This window comes from Macrotis lagotis, chromosome 6, assembly GCF_037893015.1.
Source record: "Macrotis lagotis isolate mMagLag1 chromosome 6, bilby.v1.9.chrom.fasta, whole genome shotgun sequence".
Lineage (NCBI taxonomy): Eukaryota > Metazoa > Chordata > Mammalia > Peramelemorphia > Peramelidae > Macrotis > Macrotis lagotis.
In genome coordinates, this window is record NC_133663.1 from 20,180,826 (window position 1) to 20,200,409 (window position 19,584).

The 19,584-nt window shown below is 40.9% G+C and overlaps 1 protein-coding gene across 1 annotated transcript in view; it reads right to left on the reverse strand.

Moving 5' to 3' along the window:
- Positions 1 to 19,584, reverse strand: part of IFT80 (intraflagellar transport 80) — a 101,681-nt gene that overhangs the window by 68,882 nt on the left and 13,215 nt on the right. The window contains 2 exon segments of the mRNA XM_074190838.1: positions 479 to 588; positions 17,008 to 17,076. Of these exon segments, the coding sequence (XP_074046939.1) occupies positions 479 to 588; positions 17,008 to 17,076 (179 nt within the window).

Consider the following 19,584-nt stretch of genomic DNA (forward strand, 5'->3'; position numbering starts at 1 on the left):
TGGTCCAGACTGGCATGAGCTTGCTTTGCCCTGGGGTGACACAAAGTACCAGGCTGACTGGCAACAGGCAAAGAGCTGGGTAGGGGAGCCAACCCCACCCCTGAAAATTCTGAACACGTTCTAATTTCTGCATGCTACCCACAAGGATGATGTAGCATGTCAGAATTCCGGGCAAGTTTCGTGAGAAATTTCTAGTTCAAATCTACTTTGTTTCATCCTAACTCATGCCTATTTTTTAAAGTCCCCACTGTGCCCAATTGTGAGAACTCTAGGAAGTGAGGTAGTTATATTTTATTACTATAATGCTAGCAGCAGTCTCTACTCCTGCAATAAAAGCTACTAAATCATTACAATAAAGATCCATCCTGCAGAAGTAAGGAGACCACACAACAGGACACCAGAACAGCAACCAATGGCTTTTTCCCCCCAGTAACCCAATCAAGTCCTTGCTGTAATTCTGCTATTATCTAAATAGTACCTGTAAAATTTTAGCATTTGGCTGCAGAGGCTTAATGATCAGCTGCTTCCCTGCTGTATAAAGGACCTTTTCTGAGTCAGGGCCCCATGCTACTGAATAGACTGGTGTGCCTGCAGGAAGAAAGAAAAGAACATTGATCAGGGTTTGATTTTGCTTTTGGTCATGCCCCTAAAACAAGACTTCTCATGATTGAAGAGGTTATGGTGGGAAAAAAAAACAACCAAAGGTGTTATCTGTGTTCCTTCCATTTCCATGGCACATTTCAAAGTGGCTTATATCCTACTTTTGATACAGATACTGTTAGAACAATCTACCCCAGGCATCTGACAGATGACAAATAACTGACTTATTCCTATTTGGATCAGAGACCCTAAAGATTTACTCAAGATTTCTGAGATTCCTAAAGAAATTTGATCAAAATTAAATCATGTTCAATTTAATGAGAACCCAGAGATCGCTGTTGGAATGACTGTTCATCCATCACTACCTATCTCACACAGTAGGATGTGTGGACTTTCAAGCTAAATTTTTCTGTTATAAAATAGCAACTTGACCTAAACTCACCATAGAGGTTGGTTCTCCTTGGGCCCCCGCTTTCAATGGCAGGGCAACTGTTCCTCTTAACTATCTTCTAATTGTATTCTCATTGTGAGGAATTACTTTAATTGTAGTAGTGTTCTGTAACCATCCACAGTGATTGTCTTGGAAAGGAACTATCTAATTTACTGAATGATTACTTAGTGGAACAACAAAACCTATAAAGCATTCAGGACACTCTGATTCAGAGAAAATGCCTGGATTACAGAAAAGACAAAAGAGATTACCACAAAGAATTCGAATGAATGAAGTGTAAAATTACCAGAGAAGTATTCTAAGGTGGAAAATACCATTGGCCCCTCAAAAGAAATAACTTTTGGGGGGGACTTCAAAATATGCCACCATCTCCCTTCTCCCCCCAATTCATGAGCAGTTGCTAGTTTTGTTCCCTATGACCTCTCCCTTTTAGACTAGGGGGAGAAGGTCTCAGTGGCAACTATCTCCTCTGTGTAAGTCAACCCTACTTCACAGGAAAGATTTTTGATTTAGGTTGTTTCGTTTGTCATCATGTTAAAAGATAACCACTAAGTTTCCTCTAAGTTCTAAAATTCTGTGCTCCAGTAAGGATGATCTCTACTTATTCACACGGGACACTTCATGACCACACTTTATAGGAGAGCCCTTTCAAAGTCTCCCTTGCCTGGTCCCTCCCAAACTTCTGCATCGCTGCTCCTTCCAACAATATTCCAGTCCCCATCTCTGATCTTTTCCTTTACTCTGTCTGTCCAAGGTACCCAGTTTGCTTTTCCTCTCCCCCTCTCCTGCCGCCTAGTTCCCCCCGATAGAGAGCCTTCCCTCGAAGATGAGCTTCCAATCTTTCCTAGGTGCATCCTTCACATGGTGGCCCCCCATCCAATAAGGATGCGAGCATGCTACTTCAGGGTAGGGACTGTGGTCTTTCCTAGTATTCTCAGGTACACACGGCAGGTTCTGTAACTGAACTGGTCAACCTGTTACCTTCTGGATTACCTTGATTACCTAGTACATTTTGGTTGGAACTGAGAGCTAATAAAATAAACTAAGAGACTCAGATGATGAAAAAAAATAATATCCCCTTTGCTGGATGGATGTTCAGCAACAAGTTAGCTAGCTTTTCTCCATAATCTACCTATGCTATCCATGCATTAGGAGGTTGACTCAAAGTACAAGAGAGAATATATAAAACCTTAAATCTATTATAGTTATAAAACTGAGCTTTTGGAAAGTGTCCAGAATTCTTTAATGATTACTAAATGTGAATATGAGGGTAGGAAAACAAATGATTTTCTTTTGTGCACCAATACTTCTAAAATTTCTTTACTCTTGGTTAAATGAGAATTATAGAGTTTGAGAATTTTCTGGACATGTCACAAGACTAAAATGTTTAGTGAGAGTTAATCACATGGAGGATTCAGCTAATAACTGAACAATGAACAGAATTTAATAAGACAAAGGCTGGTACCCCACCTCGCCCCCTCCCATTTTCCCCTCCTCATTAATTCTCTCCCTTTCCTACAGCCGCAAAATCAGTTCAAAATATAAGGGGAAAACCCCGAACATACATATTTTAAAGACCCCCTCAAAAATCATTTCCCATGTAGAGCCAATGGTATTTTCCACCTTAGAATACTTCTCTGGTAATTTTACAATTCATTCACCCAAATTCTTTGTAGCAAACTCTTTGGTCTTTTCTATCATCCAGGTATTTTCCCAGTCAATCAAAGAGTGTACTAAAGGCTTTGTAGGTTTTATTGTTCCACTAACTAATCATTCAGTTAACTAGATAGCTCCCTTCCAAGACAACCACTGCGGATGCTGACAGAACACTACTACAATCAATTAGAGTCATTCCTCACAATGAAAATACAATTGCTCTCTCAAAATAAACAGAGATGTTCCATTAGAAGAAATAAAAAATTCATTCCAAACTAAGCACTCATAATAGTTGGTTCATAGATCTAATTAAAATGCTGACTGCATGTCCATCACCAAGTTGACTGGCTGACTGGAAGATTTTCCAAGTCAAAAACGACAGGTTCAAAGACTACTCACCAATCGGCCTTGCTGAATGTATTTCTCAGGTTAAAACTACTGAAAATGCTCTGGCTACCAGTCTGTGACTCTTCAAAGAGAATGGCAAAAATTAGAGCAACTGATTTCAATCGTCATCTCAGATTGCAAGAAGACTATGAGATAAAGTAGGTCATGGTTGCAGAGTAAATAAATGAAGTCAAGAAGATAAGGGTAGAGTGGATGGAATAAGGGGTTCATGGAATGGGGAAAAAGAAGGAAGGGAATCAGGTATAATCAAGTATAAACATCTTTTAGAGGAGATGGAGACACACTCTGGCCTTAGGGCTAAATTCTACAAACAAATTAAAGAGAATGGTTTTTACATACTACTGATGCTGTTCAGTCCTTGTTTTGGTTGTGTTCAACTCTGGCTGACCCCATTTGGCTTGGTTTGTGTTGTGGGGTGGGGGGCTGGCAAAGATAATAGAGTGGTTTGCCATTTCCTTTTCCAAGAGTTGCACAGTTAGAGTCTGAGGATGGATTTGAACTCCGGAAGATGAGTTTGGCATTCTTTCTAGTGGCACTGCGCTACTGAGCTATCCACTTAAATACAATAAAACTTTTTTTTCCCTAAATTTCTTTAATTCTAAATTGAGGGCTAAAAAAAATAAGTGGGAGAATAGGCCAAAGGTTAAATGTCATAAGACCCTGTCCCCTTAAGGAAGCCTAGGGACGGTGGCGGCCTCTGTGAATTCTACACAGTGCTCCCAAATCCAGACTATGACCCTCAAGGACACCTCATAGGATCGCCCTATAATCTTTCATGCTGGGAGCAGGGAGAGGAATCAGAGCTAACAACCAATGGAAGACTAATATTCTGTTGGACTTCCAAGAAAACACACGTCAACATGTTACATATGTAAAATGCAATGTTTGCACAGAAAATTAGATGAAAAACAAATACATTGTCTCATGGTAGACAAAAAGTGAGCTTCTGAACCTCAAAAGTTCAGAGCCTGATCCAGTTCCTCCTTGGGCCTGTACCCAAAAGTTGACAAGGCACCTGCACAAAGAAAGGGTCCACCAATGCGTCCCCCACAAGCCGGCCACAGAATGAAAGCAGTCCATCAGGGGTGATCAAAGGTCTCACCCCAGTGTGGGAAAGGCCAGAGAGAGTCTAAGTACTTTACCCTGACAGGAATTCCCATCCAGGCAGTCACCTCACCATTTCCCTGGTTCACAAAGTGCTAGCAATTTATGCCACTTTTCATTCCAAGACATTGTGAGAATTAATTTTGTAATTATGAATCTTAGAAAAAAATGTTCTGAGCAAAAGGTGACATCCTAATTGATAGCCCACAGAGAGAAAAAAACATCTCAGGCTTTGTTAGGCCACTGCGGCATCATTGCACAAGGACTCAGCAGGTGGTGATGGCGGGCTCAAACGAGGAAGAAGGGAAGGATTCTGGCTCCCTGTGCTGTCCATCTCTACCACACACCTGCCAACAGCCTAGGTTCTCAGAGCACCTGAAAATCTCCAAAGGGCTTCCCTCCCCAGAACCGTGAGGTCCAGAGTGGGGTCCTAAACACCATTTTCCAGATGAGGAATCAGAGGCTCAGAGAACTGAGAGTCACTGGCCTGTGACTCTCTCTCTTCCCTCCAGGATGAGATGTCAGAAGTGGGTCCTCCTTCCAGGGCTTCTAACTGCCTCTGGTGCTCTTCCAAAACTATGAGAGGAGTCTCTGCTCTAAGGAGCACTGAGGCAAAAAGTGAGCACCCCACACCCATATCAGAGATGGATTTTAGAAAAAAAATTAGCAGTGAAAGTTGAACCTTAGGTGACAAAACTGAAGAGTCACTGAAAAGACAGTGAGATGCCATTAGATTAAAGAAAGATATATGGATGCTATAAAATGAATTACTAACCCAATGGAATTTAATTCTATAAATGAGAAATTGACCTACAATTTTTCCTTAAAATATTATATTCCCCATTTCAGCTTCATATAATGCAAAAATGATCAAATTTTCCTATTAACTTGCTAAACTGTTGTTTATAGTAATCAGATACTGTCCTTTTGAAGGAAAACTACTAGGCATTTATATAATAATCATTAAAATTTTTCTTGAACTTTTTGGGTATTAGGATTTTTTTTTTTTTTGGTGTATGTTCCATTTCAGTTAAGACACTTAACTAGATCTTGTTTTTCTAACTTTGTACACTAAAACCATGTGACCTTTTTGACATTTTTTAAGAAACCACATGCACCTGGGGTTGGGTTAAATGTCAGACCCTTATCTCTCTGTAAAACAAATTATCTAAATTCTTTCAACTTGTCGAAGGCATTTTAAACCACAGGAGTAGAGGCAAAAAATGTATTTCAGTTGTTTTAAGGAAGTACATTGCTCAAATATACTGTGTTTTTCACATCCACACTATAAAGAGAAAGCCCCCAATTTTTTTTTCAGTTTTATGAGACCAGAAATGAACTATTTACTATTAAATATATATGAGATATATGCTTTAAGTATTTTTCAGTCTTTAATAAAATATCCTTTATTATATGTTACTATTTAATAAATAACTATTAGCCTTCAAAAAATATTCACTAATTATCCAGAGAATCCCCAGAACCAGAAATTCAAGTGACCAGTTTTTTTTACTGAATTCTACTTTAGTTAAAAAAGGAAATCTCAAAAATTACAGTTCTTTTATTTTTTAAAGATGGATTTATGCAAGACCTTTTATCATTGAAAGAAATCTTCATTTCCTCACCTTTAAAATGAGAGGAAAGGATAACCTTCATAATACCAAGGGGGTCCCCATGATTAAACAATATTCAGAAGAAATGAAAAACTGCTTTTTTTGAAAATTTATGGAATGCTAGAGAAATTATAAATGAGGAAAATAGCATTTTATAATTTAGCTCATGAAATTGGTGAATTCCTCATAAAGTTTTAATATTACTTTTCATAAATGTTCATCTCAAAAGTAATAGTAAATATCGAAGCCATATTCTTTTGAAAAGTTCCATTTATTATGGAAAATTCTGAGTAAGAAAGCCTGTGTAATAATAATGCTGGTGGTATGGCACTTGGATAGGCAATATATTCTAGATATTCTCTATGACACCATGAAGCCAGAGACTAGAGGAAGGGAGGGAGGGGAGAGGGACCCTGGACAGCCCAGGACCTCAAGTCCAAGGTTCAGATCTCTTTCCCAATAGCCAACCAAAGCCAACACCTGTGCTGGTTTTCCAAAGCTGCCATCTTGCCATTTCCTGGGTTCCCTCTTCCCAGTTGGCTCTTAGGAAAGGCAAGATTTGGGCCTCAAGAATGGCATACTACCCTCTTACAGTCAGAGATTTTCTTTTTAATCCAGACATTTGATTCTCACTTTCAGGAATTCCTGGTATGGAAACCCCTTCCTCCCTGAAGACTGACAAATCCCCTGTAGCCCTCGCTGTCTAAGGACACAGTGAGGTTACATCAGAGTAGAGACAATAATAAAACATAAAAGTCTTCCCGACTATGGCATCGGGCAAACAGACTGGACAAGATCAGAGATGGCAAGAGGAAAGGCTTTATGTAGTAAAATACAAATAGTGGACAAAGTCCTAGGTCTAGTCCTGGGTCAGCTAGAGGTCAGGAAAAACTGTCTCCACTTCAGGAACTTCTCCCTCTTTTCTAAACTGTTCTCTTCAAGGTCAGCAATCGTCTCTTACTTTGCTCAATTCTCGGACCTTCCCTCTGGTCCCAACCTTCTGATCCTGGATGACTGCCAAGACACATACCCAGTGCTCTCTACTCCTGAATTCCCCCAACTTTGCAGGGTGTGGGGGCTCTGGAATTAGGCCTTCTCTTTTCTCTGTGGTGTCTCTCAATGGTCTTGTGGTGTAAGCTACTACCTTTATGCAGGTGATTTTCAAAAAAATCTATTCATATACACTTGAGTATGTCATATTTTTTGTTGTGTATAGTTTTGTCAAATTGTTTATTCTTTATTTTAAGAAGTGGTGATCAGAAGGGCTAAATAGAAAAATTATACTGGGAAATCTGGGCAATAGAAAAGCAAAAGAGAAGAATCAAAATTTATTTTAAATATTTTCAAAGTACACTAATCCATAATAGACATATTAAGAATTAGCTCCTATTTTCCTCCCTGAATTATGAGACTAGTTCAGACTATGTTATCATTTCCTATCAATTCCTTTTCTACAGTATCTTACCAACTGATCCCCCTTTGCACCTCAACAGTGACAAGAGTCTCCTTATGGCTCTTGCCACCTCTTCTCCTATCCCACTGCTCAAATTCACCTTTCACCATTGCCAGAAAAATCTTTCTAAGAAATAGATCAGGTTGTTTCACTTTTCTGTTCAAAACCTTTTAGTGGTTTCCTACTGTCTCTCGAATAAAGTTCAAATTTCTTTGCTTGACATTCAATGCCCTTCACATCTAGGTGCCACTCCCATTTCCACTGTCCTTACTGCTCTGCATGCACTTTACATGTCAGCCAAATTGGATAAACCCTCAAACTCCCCCTCCCTTCAAAGCACAGACTGCTTCCCCACTATCTCTCCCTGGTCCATGCTGTTCAGCTCCAGGGTTCTCTTCTCTTCACTGAGTGATCTCCTCCACTCCCATGGTTTCAGGATCATCTCCACACCTACGAGTCTCCTACCCCTCTCATTCTCTGTGAGATATCTCACATGGGTCAAACTCAACCTGCTCCAGCTGAACCCAGCTGAAGCTTCTCTCTCCTCCTAACTTCCCTATGATCACCAAGGCTACAGCCATCCTCCTCCTCCTCCTCATCCTCAACTGTCACTCTCCATACACAGATCACACAAACCCCCCCCACCCCAACAGAGTCCACTACAGATTTACACTACACATCAAGAGGGTCCTCACTACTACTAGGCCATCATACTGTCCCTGCTTTCTCAAATCCCCATGCATCCCCCATTCCACAGGGGCTCTTCCAAACCTTTTCATCCTTCCTCCCACCTCCCAGCCAAGAACTCCACATTTTATTTTACTGAAAATGAGAACACTCACCATGACCTCTGCCTTCTCTTCTCTCTATGTCCTTCCCAAAGCAAAGGGACCCCATTCCATCCCATCTTCTCTAAAAGATACTCCTTCCATCATGCCCCACTCTTTCACTTAGCTTTAATCTTTCTTTGTCCAGTGGCTGCTTATCCAATATCTCAAAAAATTTCCAATCCATCCCCTGACCCATCCCATATCTCTCCTGTCTTTTATGGCTAAATTCTTGAGAAGGTCATCAGCAATCATTGCCTCCGTTCCCTCTCCTCTCACTCTCTTCACTTTCTCCAGTGTGGCTTCTGACCTTCTCATTCTACTGAAACTGGCCATCTCCAAAGTTACAAACCATCTCTTAGTTCCCAAATCCAATGGGTTCTTCCCAATTCTCACCTTCTTGACCTCTCTGCAGCCTTGGATGTTGCTGGCCACCCTTTCTCCTTAACATTTTATTCTTTCTGGGATTCAAGGACACTCCACCCCGATATTCCTCCCACCTCTCTGATGACTCCTCTATCTCCTTTGCTAGACCTTCACCTCAGTCTCATCCTCTATCTGTGGGGAACTCATGGGGATTGATCCGGAGTCCTCTTCTCTTTTTTCTCTATACTAAAATTTCAGTGCCAATGATTCTCAACTCCTCTTCTCCAGACTGATCATCTCTACTGACTTCCAGTCTCATACCCCCAAAAACATGTTAGATACATGTGTCCTACAGACTGCTTTAAATTCATCATTACCAAAACTGAATTTACTAACTTTCCCCTTAAGCCTTCCCCTCTTCCACTATTCTCCCAGTCCCCAGACTCCTACTTCAGTTCCATTCCCAATTCCTCATTCTCACCACTCAAATACAATCTGACGCCAAGGCCTATCACCTTTGTAATCTCTCTCAACTATGCCTCCCCAATTCTCCTATGACACTGTCATCCGCCTGGTAATATCTCCTTTGCCTGGACAAATTAGTCCCTAATAAATCAGTTCCCTCACATCTCTTGCATGCTTTTCCTTTTTTCTTTTCTTCTATCCATCATCCTGGTCAGGCCCTCATCACCTCGTGCCTGGACTATTACAACTGTCTTCTATTTGGTTTCTCTGTTTCAAACCTTGCTCCATTCTAATACATCATCCACTAAACCACCAAAGCAATTTTCCTAAAGCACAAGTTCAACCATGCTCCCTCCACCTATCTCAGCAGAGATACCCTTTCACCTTTGCTCCCTTCTCTTCTCTCACATTGCCCTGCCTCTGGGGCAGATCCTCATCATCTCCCACTTGAATTATGCCTCTCCAATCCAGCCAGTCACCAGTGCAGGTCTGACTCCATCATCTCCTTAATCAATAAAACTCCATTGGTTCCCTATCATTCACCTCCAAGATCAAATAGAAATCCTGTTTGGTTTTTAAAGCCCTTCATAATCTGTCCTCTTTCTAACATTCGAGTCTTCTTACACCTTATTCACCTTCACATACTCTGCAATCCTGGGACACTGGCCCTCCTGACTGTTCCCCCAACAAGACACTCCATCTCTCTGAACACTTTCACAGGCTCTCTCCCAGGCCTGGCTCCTCTCCCTCCTCAGCTCTCCCTCCTAGCTTTCCTGACTTCCTTAAAGTCTAGGCTAATGTCCCATCTTCTAAAAGAAGCTTTTCCCAGGCCTCCCTCCTCTTCATGCCTTCTCTCTGTTGATTGTCTCCAATTTATGCTGAGTCCATCTATCTTGCCCATAAAAAAGAGCATGATGTCTCTCTCCTGCCGGCCTGTGAGCTCTCTGAGGTCAGGAGCACTGTTTTCTGCCTTCCTCTCTGTCCTCAATACTTAGCACAGTGACTGGAACATGGTAGACTGGCTGGTTGGTTGTTTGGTTGGTTGTTGTCATTCATTCTCGAAGAGGACCAAAATGACATCACTATATTGGGGTCAAGATCCAGTGTGTTCGACTGTGGCTGATGAGATGCTCTCCATCAGTTGGTCATAAATAGTCCATGTGAACATTTCTTTTGAGATGCTACCATTCTGCTTAGCTCACAGGGCATAACACCTTCTTTGATGAGGCCATGCCATGCTGGGCAGCCCTGTGCCAGCATCTTCTTACCTCATAATCAATTCCAAAGTTCTTCATAGAGACCTTGAGAGCATCCTTGCATCACTTCTCCTGACCTCCCTGTGAACAGTTGCCCTAGGTGATTCTCTGTAAAATAGTCTTTTGGGCAAACATTGGAACAAGATCAGCCCATTGTAGTTGTGCTCTCTAGGACCTCAGTGTTTGGTATCTTCTCCTTCTAGATGATCTTCAGAATCTGCCTATGACAATTTAAATGGAAGTGACTCAGTTTCCTGGCATGGAGCTGATAGACTGTCCAGTCTTCACAAGCATACAGCAATGAGGTCAGCACACTAGCTCTGTAAACCTTCAGTTTGGTCAGAAGTCTAATACCTCTTCTCTCCCATTCTTTCAGAGCCTCCCAAATATTGAACTAGCTCTATCAATGCATGTGTCAACCTCATTGTCAATGTGTACCTCCCTGGAAAGGCCACTGCCAAGTGAACTTATCCATAGCATTCATTATTTCTCTATTTGCCATAGTCAGTGTTTCCATATATGATTGGCATGATGCTGACTGGCAGAGCTCCCATGTTTTCTTGGAGTTAATTGTTAGGCCAGAGACTCAATCCCTACTCTATAGCATCTCAGCCTCAGAAGCTCCATTGAGGGCACAATGTTTTGCAAATAAAAATCATGGACCAACTCTCACTCTACTTTAGTTAAATAACTACTATCAGTGCAGTAGCTGACCTTGATGTCATTTTTGCCCTTGTTGAAGGTGTCTGACAACATTGCTTGGAAACATCATACTAAAAAGAATGGGGATAAGCAGAGCCTTTATTCCCCCCTCAGAAGTGCAAGCGCATCATCACAAAACTGGCATATAAGACTGATGAATTCTCTGGGCAGCCAATTTTTCCATCATCTCCCACACACACCCTCAAGATGGTCAGGATCAAAGGCCTTGGTCAGACTGTTGGGCAACAAACACAGGCTATCTGACTGATTTTAAACCCAATTTCAAATGTCGACCATTTTAGGATGTTTTCCTTAACTCTTTTTCCCTTTCAGCCTTCAGAGCAACTTGTTTTGTAACTGTGTAATGCAGCATAATACAGTGTTATATATTATTGTTATCTGTGGTAATGTCTTATCCTCCCCAAGATAGTAAGGTCCCTGAGGGTGGGGATGCCTTCTTATCTACACTTTCTATCTTACCCAGCATAGTGCTGTGTACACAGCAGGGGCTTAAAATAGTGATTTCTAATTTCTAATTAATCTTTCCTTTCACCAATGCACCTTGCATACAGCCACCATTTACTTACTAAACTTTTTTTATGTCTAGAACTCTTCTGTTTCTTCAATGATATAGCTATAAAAATAATTGGAAATCTGCTGGAAATTCAACACACTGTTTTAAAACATCCTACTCCGTTATCAGTTCTTTCTCTGGAAGTGTAAAGCATCTTCCTACAGAGATCCTTTGTCATGGATTTGGTCATGATACTCAAGGGGAAGTAGTCATTCAAAGTTGGTTTTAGGACTGCATCACTATTACTATGTACAATATTCTCTAGGGTTAGTCATCACACTTCTCATTACATCATCAAAGTCTTTTCGTGTTTTTCTAAAAATCAACCAGTTCATCATTTCTTATAGCACAGCTATATCCCAATAATTTCTAGTCTTACAGAAAAGACAGATCAAATAAAGCAGGCTTTAAAAAATACAGTACCCCATAATACAAAAGGAAGGCTAGGATTTCATGTTATAACCAATCCTCAAAAAAGAATGAAAGGGAACAGAAGCAAGAGAACAGTAATCACATTAACAACAATATAGTGAGATGAACAACTGCGATGGATATAGCTTCTCTCAGCAGTTCAGAGATCAAGGACAATTCCGAAAGCCCTGCTATGGACAATGCTGTCTCTATGCAGAGAGAAAACTATGAGTCTGAATGCAGAACAAGCATACTAGGTTCACTTTGTAGAATTTCTTTTATGTTTTTTTCTTTCTTACTTATGGTTTTTTTTCTCTTAGTTCTAATTCCTCTTTCATAACGTGACTAACATAGAAATGTGTTAAACACAATTGTACATGTATAACCTTTACCAGATTGTTTGTTGCCATGAAGAGGGAAGGGAGGGCGGTAGAAAAATGTGGAACTCATAACTTGCAAATAGATGAATGTTGAAAACTATCTTTGGATGTAATTGGAAAAATAAAATAAAATTAAAAAACAAAAATGGAAATATCCATGTAAAATTTTGGCTCTTTCAACAGTTGATTCCAATTTTTAAGAAATGAAATCCCTACTTTGTTTTTTTAAACTCTTGACTCAGATGACTCTAATAAAAACAATAATGTGATAAATATTACAAGGTTCCTTTACTCAATTTTTAGTTTTGCAACAATTTTTGGTTGTTATTTCATGTTTTATGCCAAACTTTATGGCTTCTCCTGATGGGAAGGGTCTCTCCTCCCTCCTCTTTACTGAAGTTTCCAGGATCCATCCCTCAAAGATCTTGCTTCATTCTTACCCAATCTCAAACTTCTGTGTTTTACCCTCCAACATTTCATTTTTGTCTTAGACTGAGTTTCTGACTCAATCAATGTTTTCCCTTATCTGGTTAGCTGATCACCAACTTTCTAGTGACATTTTCACAAATAAACAACAAAAAAGGATCTAAAAAACTGGATATCACAAATTCTGAAAAAATCCCAATGACATAATTATATACAAAATAGCATGACTATTTAGCAGCCAAAAGTGGGGGGGGGATCAAATTCTCAATTTAGGCAAGAGGCAAACTCCAATTGTTAATTGTGTCATTTCATTGGTTAAAGAAACTAGCATATGGGGCAGCTAGGTGGCATAGTGGATAAAGCACTGGCCCTGGAGTCAGGAGTAGCTGGATTCAAATCCAGTCTCAGACACTTAATAATTACCTAGCTGTGTGGCCTTGGGCAAGCCACTTAACCCCATTTGCCTTTGCAAAAACCTAAAAAAAAAAAAAAAAAAACTAGCATATTCTGTAAAAGACTTAGTATTTTTGTACAACCTGCAAGGACATGGATGAGACAACAGGCTCCATCAGAATCCACCAGACTTCCCTTGCCCTGATGTTTAAAAATACATCTCACTGCCCTTTCCTATTTAGCCTCATAGCTATCTCATTAGTATCTCTGATACATGACACTTTTCAACAAATTTAAGGAAACTACCATTAGGACATGAGCCCAGTCCTTGAACTCAGAGAGCTGCCATCCAGTTGACACAGGCTCACCAGCAGCTGAGATCTCTAAGACAGGTAAACTAAACTGCCTTGCTGTGGAGACAGCATTATTTTGAGAACAAGACTAAACTTCTTTAGACACAATTAAGCAGTAAAGCAATCTACCATCTACCAAACATCAAAAAGCAGCCCTGCCAAGAAGATCAGAGCAGCGGGGTCAGGAGGTTGCTGCTCTCCCCTGATGCTCGCAGTTTTCAGGGTACTCTCAGGTCACTGAGAACCCAGGCTCTTTCTCCAGAAGGAGCCCCAAAGTCTGTTGTTCAAGAGCATGGCCACATGCTGATGTCTCCAGGTCTGTTTCTGTCTTGATCACAGACCTAGTTCCAAAGGGCCTCAGGCTCAGCCTCCTCTTCCCACCCCTTGTTTTACAGAGTCCTTGCCCAAGGTTACCTGAACCCAGGTCCTTGGGCCCCAGAGCCCTGCTTATCCCTCAGTGACTCACTGCCTCTTGGGTTGTTCTAAGGTGGCAATTTGGTCATAGGCAATAGTCCATAAATAAATTGCCTGGGGGGCACCAGCCCATGAGCCACCCTTGACCATGAGACCACTAGGAGGCTGCTCACTCCTTCCATTTCCTCTCATTAAGGACTGGGGGGAGATGATATGCTATACACAAAAGAAATAAGGTAGAGACAAAAGCATGATGATGGGCACCAAGTACCAAGTCATGAGGAAAGGAAAGAATAGAAGAGAAACCTTTCTGTGTGGCACTGTGGCCCAGAGACTAGACAACATAAGTTGGTGTGGAGGAAATGCCCTCCAGCTCCATTGAGCAACATGTTTATACTCTTTTCTTTTTTGGTTTTGCAAGGCAATGGGGTCCTTTTGTTGTTTATTTTGTGAAAATATCACTAGGAAGTTTGTGATCAACTAATCAGATAAGGGAAAACATTGAGTCAGAAGTTCAGTCTAAGACAAAACTGAAATGTTGGAGGGTAAAACATAGAAGTTTGAAATTGGGTAAGAGTGAAGCAAGACCTTTGAGAGGTGGATCCAGGAAGCTTCAGTAAAGAGGAGAGAGGAGAGACCCTTCCCATCAGGAGAAGCTGTTAAATTTGGCATAAAAAATGAAATAACAAAAATTGTTGCAAAACTAAAGGTCACACAATTAGGTAATTTTTAAGTGTCTGAGTCCACATTTGAACTCGGGTCCTCCTGACTCCAAGGCCAGTGCGCTATTCACTCTGCCACCCAGCTGCTCCATGTATGTTCACTGGAGGAGAGTTGGTCATTTATAAGAACCTAATGTGCGAGGAAGGAAGGATGAGAGGTGAGCATAGTGAGAGAGGCAGCATTGAACATGGGCTGGGAAAGGTTGGGGTTGTGGGGTCGGAAGTCATGGAGCAGCTGAAGGACTGCTAACAGGAACAGCACAAACAAAACGATTAAGGCTTCTGAATTTGTTATGCAAAAATGGGATGAGCTGAAACAAATCTCTGAAAAGAAGATGAAAATGGTCACCACAGACAGCAGCCCCAGAAGGCTCCTGAGTCACTGCAGATGGCCTGGTCGCTGGCCTTGACTGAGCTGGTGACTGCTGTCCTTGGTCAGAAGACAGGGAGTCAGTGATGGGCCCATCGCTGACCCAGCTCCAGACTGACCCAACGGATCAAAGCTTGTCCATGGCCAGCACATTCTTGTCCTTCAAGAAACAGAAGGAGGTCACAGAAAAGGAGTTCTGTGGATTGAGTATGCCCTTTTACAATCTCCGGAGGATTCCCTGCAAACCACGGACAAGAATGAGCCGGCCGCAGAAAGGGGAAAGGCTGCAGGAGGCCTGTGGCTCAGGGACTGACTCCAACCAGCTGGAGAATTCAAGTCTCAAGGGTTTTATTTACTTCAGATTTTCCACAGTGGTTTTATTTCAAGGGAATGATTTTACCAAAGGAAAAAAAAATGGAAAATCACTTTTCTCAAGCATTTAAATAAGAGTACCAAAGCAACAGTTATTTCTGAAGAGGAGCAAGAAACATAAGTGAAATAACTGCTCCTTTTGCCCTTTTCCTTTCCCCTGGAGAGGGCTCCCCTTCATCTCTCCAGACTGGAGGCCGGTTAAGGGGGGGGGGGAATCTCTTCACCCCCATCCCTCCTCCCTCAGGATCCAAGAAAGAGGCTTACAGAGGAGTGCAGGGCACCCTTGAGGGTTGCCTGGAGCCTCCAGGACCTGGTGCCACCTTCTGCCTCCTTTTCTTTTCTGAGCCAGAGGAGAGACTAGACATGGACATGTCCAGCCTTGGGGGTTAGCCCCTAACAGCTCAGTTCTAGAAAACTTGAGTGGAGTCCAACTGCGCAAAGGAGATTCCACAAGCAGAGAGAGGAGAACTTGAATCAGGAGCATCTCCAACAAGGATGAAGGCATAGAAGCAGCAGCTGCCAACAGTCCACAATCTTGACGGTTTCAATGCCAGGCAAATGAGAAATATCTGAGGGCCAAGGAGTCCTTCCTCCTCAGAAGGGTCTAATGAGTGGGAAAGGAGCAAAAAGCGCCTGGGTGGGGCTCACAGCTGGCCCAGCAAGCACCATGCCCTGGCGAGGGACCCTGACCCTACAGCCTTGAGGAGCCATGCAGGGCCTAGACGAGAACATCCAGCAAAGGAAGCCTGGGTATGGCAGGTGGTCACGGAAGGACCCCTGAAGAACATGCCAGCCTGCCTGCATTTTTGACCACATTCAGGAGCCATCTGCTATTTTCTCCTCTAGGAAATCCCAAATCATTTGCTCTACTCTCAGCTTAGGGAATAACAGACTCATACTTTCTAAGTCATAAAAAGGATGGTCAATAAGCAAATAAAACAATGCCTTCAAGAGCTAACTCTGAATTTGGGACTGTCTCTATTGCTGTTGCACAATCTCTGTATTACTGTTTCCTTCCACCGGCAGGTGCATATAAGAACCAACTCTACCTGATTTTTCCATTACCCATTATTTTGGATCAACACATCTGTTTCCCCCTGCTGTGAAGGATCAAAAGTTCATAAAAAGTGAGAAAGGATAAAGGCCATTTATATTTTTGAAGGGGAGACATTCTCTGAATCTATACCCTTCTTACTATGCCTATTTTTGACCAGTGAATTTCAAAAACTCTTGCCTAATTATTCCACAAAAAGGCTTCTAAAAGGACTGTAAATTTCAAGCAAACATGAAAGATTCTCCTGGCATCTGAATCAAACTAGTGGGAAACTGAGGGCTAGATTAGAAAGGAAATGAAAAAAAAAGAAATAAGGGATTTTTTTCTTTATCAGACCAACCTAAGCTTTTAATGCACAAGATTATTATTGCCTTTTGTTAAAAGTTTTTATAGAACTTTTCTACTGTACAGTTTAAAAGGGGCGGCTAGGTGGCGCAGTGGATAAAGCACCAGCCCTGGAGTCAGGAGTACCTGGGTTCAAATCCAGTCTCAGACACTTAATAATTACCTAGCTGTGTGGCCTTGGGCAAGCCACTTAACCCCATTTGCCTTGCAAAAAAAAACCAAAAAAAACCCCAACAACCTAAATAAACCCAACAATTTAAAAAATAAGTGATTAGCTGGTAGCAAAACTTACCTTGCTGAGCTAAAGTAGATCTTAACATTCCAGTCTTTGACCAAATTTTTACTTGTCCATCTTCACCAACTGTAAAAAATTAGGACTGTGACTAATTATCTCAAATTTTTAAATGAAAATTTTGATGCTCTTAAATATATATATATATATAAATGAAAGAGACTACAAAAATGAATAATTCATTTGTTAAAAAACATAGGCACCACTGTTTTTGCCAGAATTTCTTTGAAAAGAACTACAACACATTAACAAAAACATTGTGAGTTGATTAACTGTGATGGATGCAGCTGCTCTCAGCATTTCAGAGATCAAGGACAACCCTGAGAGACCTATCATGGACAATGCCATCTACATGGCTGGGGGGGGTGGGCATAGCATCTCAGTGTCTACTATGTTTACTTTTTAAAAATTTCTCTTTTTGTTTTTCCCCCCTATCTTATGATTTTCTTTCTTTCCCCTTAGTCCTAATTCCTCTTACACAAAATGACTAATATGCAAATATGTTAAACACAAATATACTCGGACAACTTTTCCCAGATGTTTCACTACCAAGGGGAGGGGAGTGGAAAAGGAGGGTGGTAGAAAAATGTGGAACTTACAGATCTGCAAATGGTTGAATGTTGAAAAACTAACACAGAATTGGAAAAATAAAGTAAAATATAAATTTAAAAAGAACTACAAAATACATTTAAAACAAAAATGTTATCTAAAATATATTTTCTAACTTTCATTTTGTGACTCCAAGCAAGTCACTTATTTTCTCAGTGCTTATAGGCAACTTTCTTAAGACTATAAGTTGTAATTGTTCTATAAGAAATCATGAAGGATGAGACTTCAGAAAAGTCTGATAAGACTTGCATAAACTGGGGCAGCTAGGTGGTGCAGCGAATAGAGCACTGGCCCTAGAGTCATGAGGACCTGAGTTCAAATTTGACCTCAGACATTTACTAATTACCTAGCTGTGTGGCCTTGGGCAAGTCACTTAACCCCATTGCCTTACCAAAAAAAAAAAAAAACTCGCATAAATTGATGCTGAGTGAAATGAGCAGAACCAAAAGAACATCATATACACTAACAACATCTTGGGGTGATGGTAAACCATGATGGACTTATTCATTCCATATAATAATTAAAGACAATTCTAAAAGACTTGTGTTAGAAAATACCATCCATATTCAGAGAAGTTTAAATGCAGACCAAAGTTTACTACCTTCAGTTTTTAAAAGATTATGTGGTTTTTTTCAAATTTTTTTCTCCCACTTGGATTTTTCTTTCACAACATGATTAATATGGATCTATATTTAGCATGTTTATACAATGTACAGCCTATACTAGATTGCTTTCTGTCAGGGGAGAGGGGAGAGAAGGAAGGAGAAAAATGCAAAACTCAAAACCTTGCAAAATGATTGGTGAAAACTACTGTGGCATGAAGTTGAAAAATAAAAAAAATTTAATTTTTTAAAAAGACTAAAAGTTGTAGAGATGATGCCACCCACCATTGTTTTAAGAGCTCATCAATGAAATCGCATATATAAATCTCTATCCTAAATTTCTTAAACCAGATTTTCTTTCATTAAAAAATTTCAGAATCAGTCTAAATACACATTAAAAGAACATTTACAATAGTCACAAATTAATGTCTAAATAATGAAAGTCAGTAGTACACATTAAAGCACAAATAAGGAAATAAGTATTCCTTAAGGTATTATAGCTAATTAACTGTAGAAAGATGACTTCTTTTGTTTTCTTTAAGACTAGGTCTCCCCTACCTTTCTGAACTAGAAAATAGCATAGCCACCAGCACTGGGCCAGTCCCACGACTGCAGAAGAAAAGCTTCAAGCCATTCCACTTTTCCAGCTTGAACTAGTTCATCCTCAGTTTGGGGAAACCTGCCATACTGGTGCCCCACTCAGGACCAGGAACAGATCAGCTTCACTTTTGGGAACTCTGAGCTCTCAGGCTCAAGCCATCCACCATCGTGGGCTTCACTGCAAACAGACAGCAAGGGAGCAGCCACATCTGGAGTTGTTCTTTTCTTTTTGGGTTTGCTAACAAAAGGGTGGGTTTCAGAAATTTCCTTTTTAGATTCCTAAGCATGTGAATCTTTTTTAAGACCATGCACTCAAAACTGTAATAAACTGGTGATCTCACTGGTCAGCTCACATCTCAGTCTGGCTCAAGTTCTTGTGACAATCCTCCCCAGAGGGCTGGCCCAGCTCCTGAAGGCCTGTGCAATATTCAGGTTCTCTATTTCTGATCTTCCAAACATTTCTTATTTCTTTACCAAATACAGTCCACAGTCTGATGGCCTTTGTCTTGACAATCCCTACATGTCTCGTCTATGAAATGTGCACCTTGACAGACTAACTCAATGGGCTTCCAGGCCAAGACCATGGCACAATCTGAGCAATATACATTATACAGTTCATCCAGTTGTTTTTTCCTAGAGAAACTACCAGGCCAATTCTGATGACCCCCAGCGGGATAACTGCACCATCAAAGAGATCATTGGATCATGGAGGTAGAGCCACATTGGGCAGGAGTACTCCCAGGGGCAAGGCTCTCCTTCCACAGAT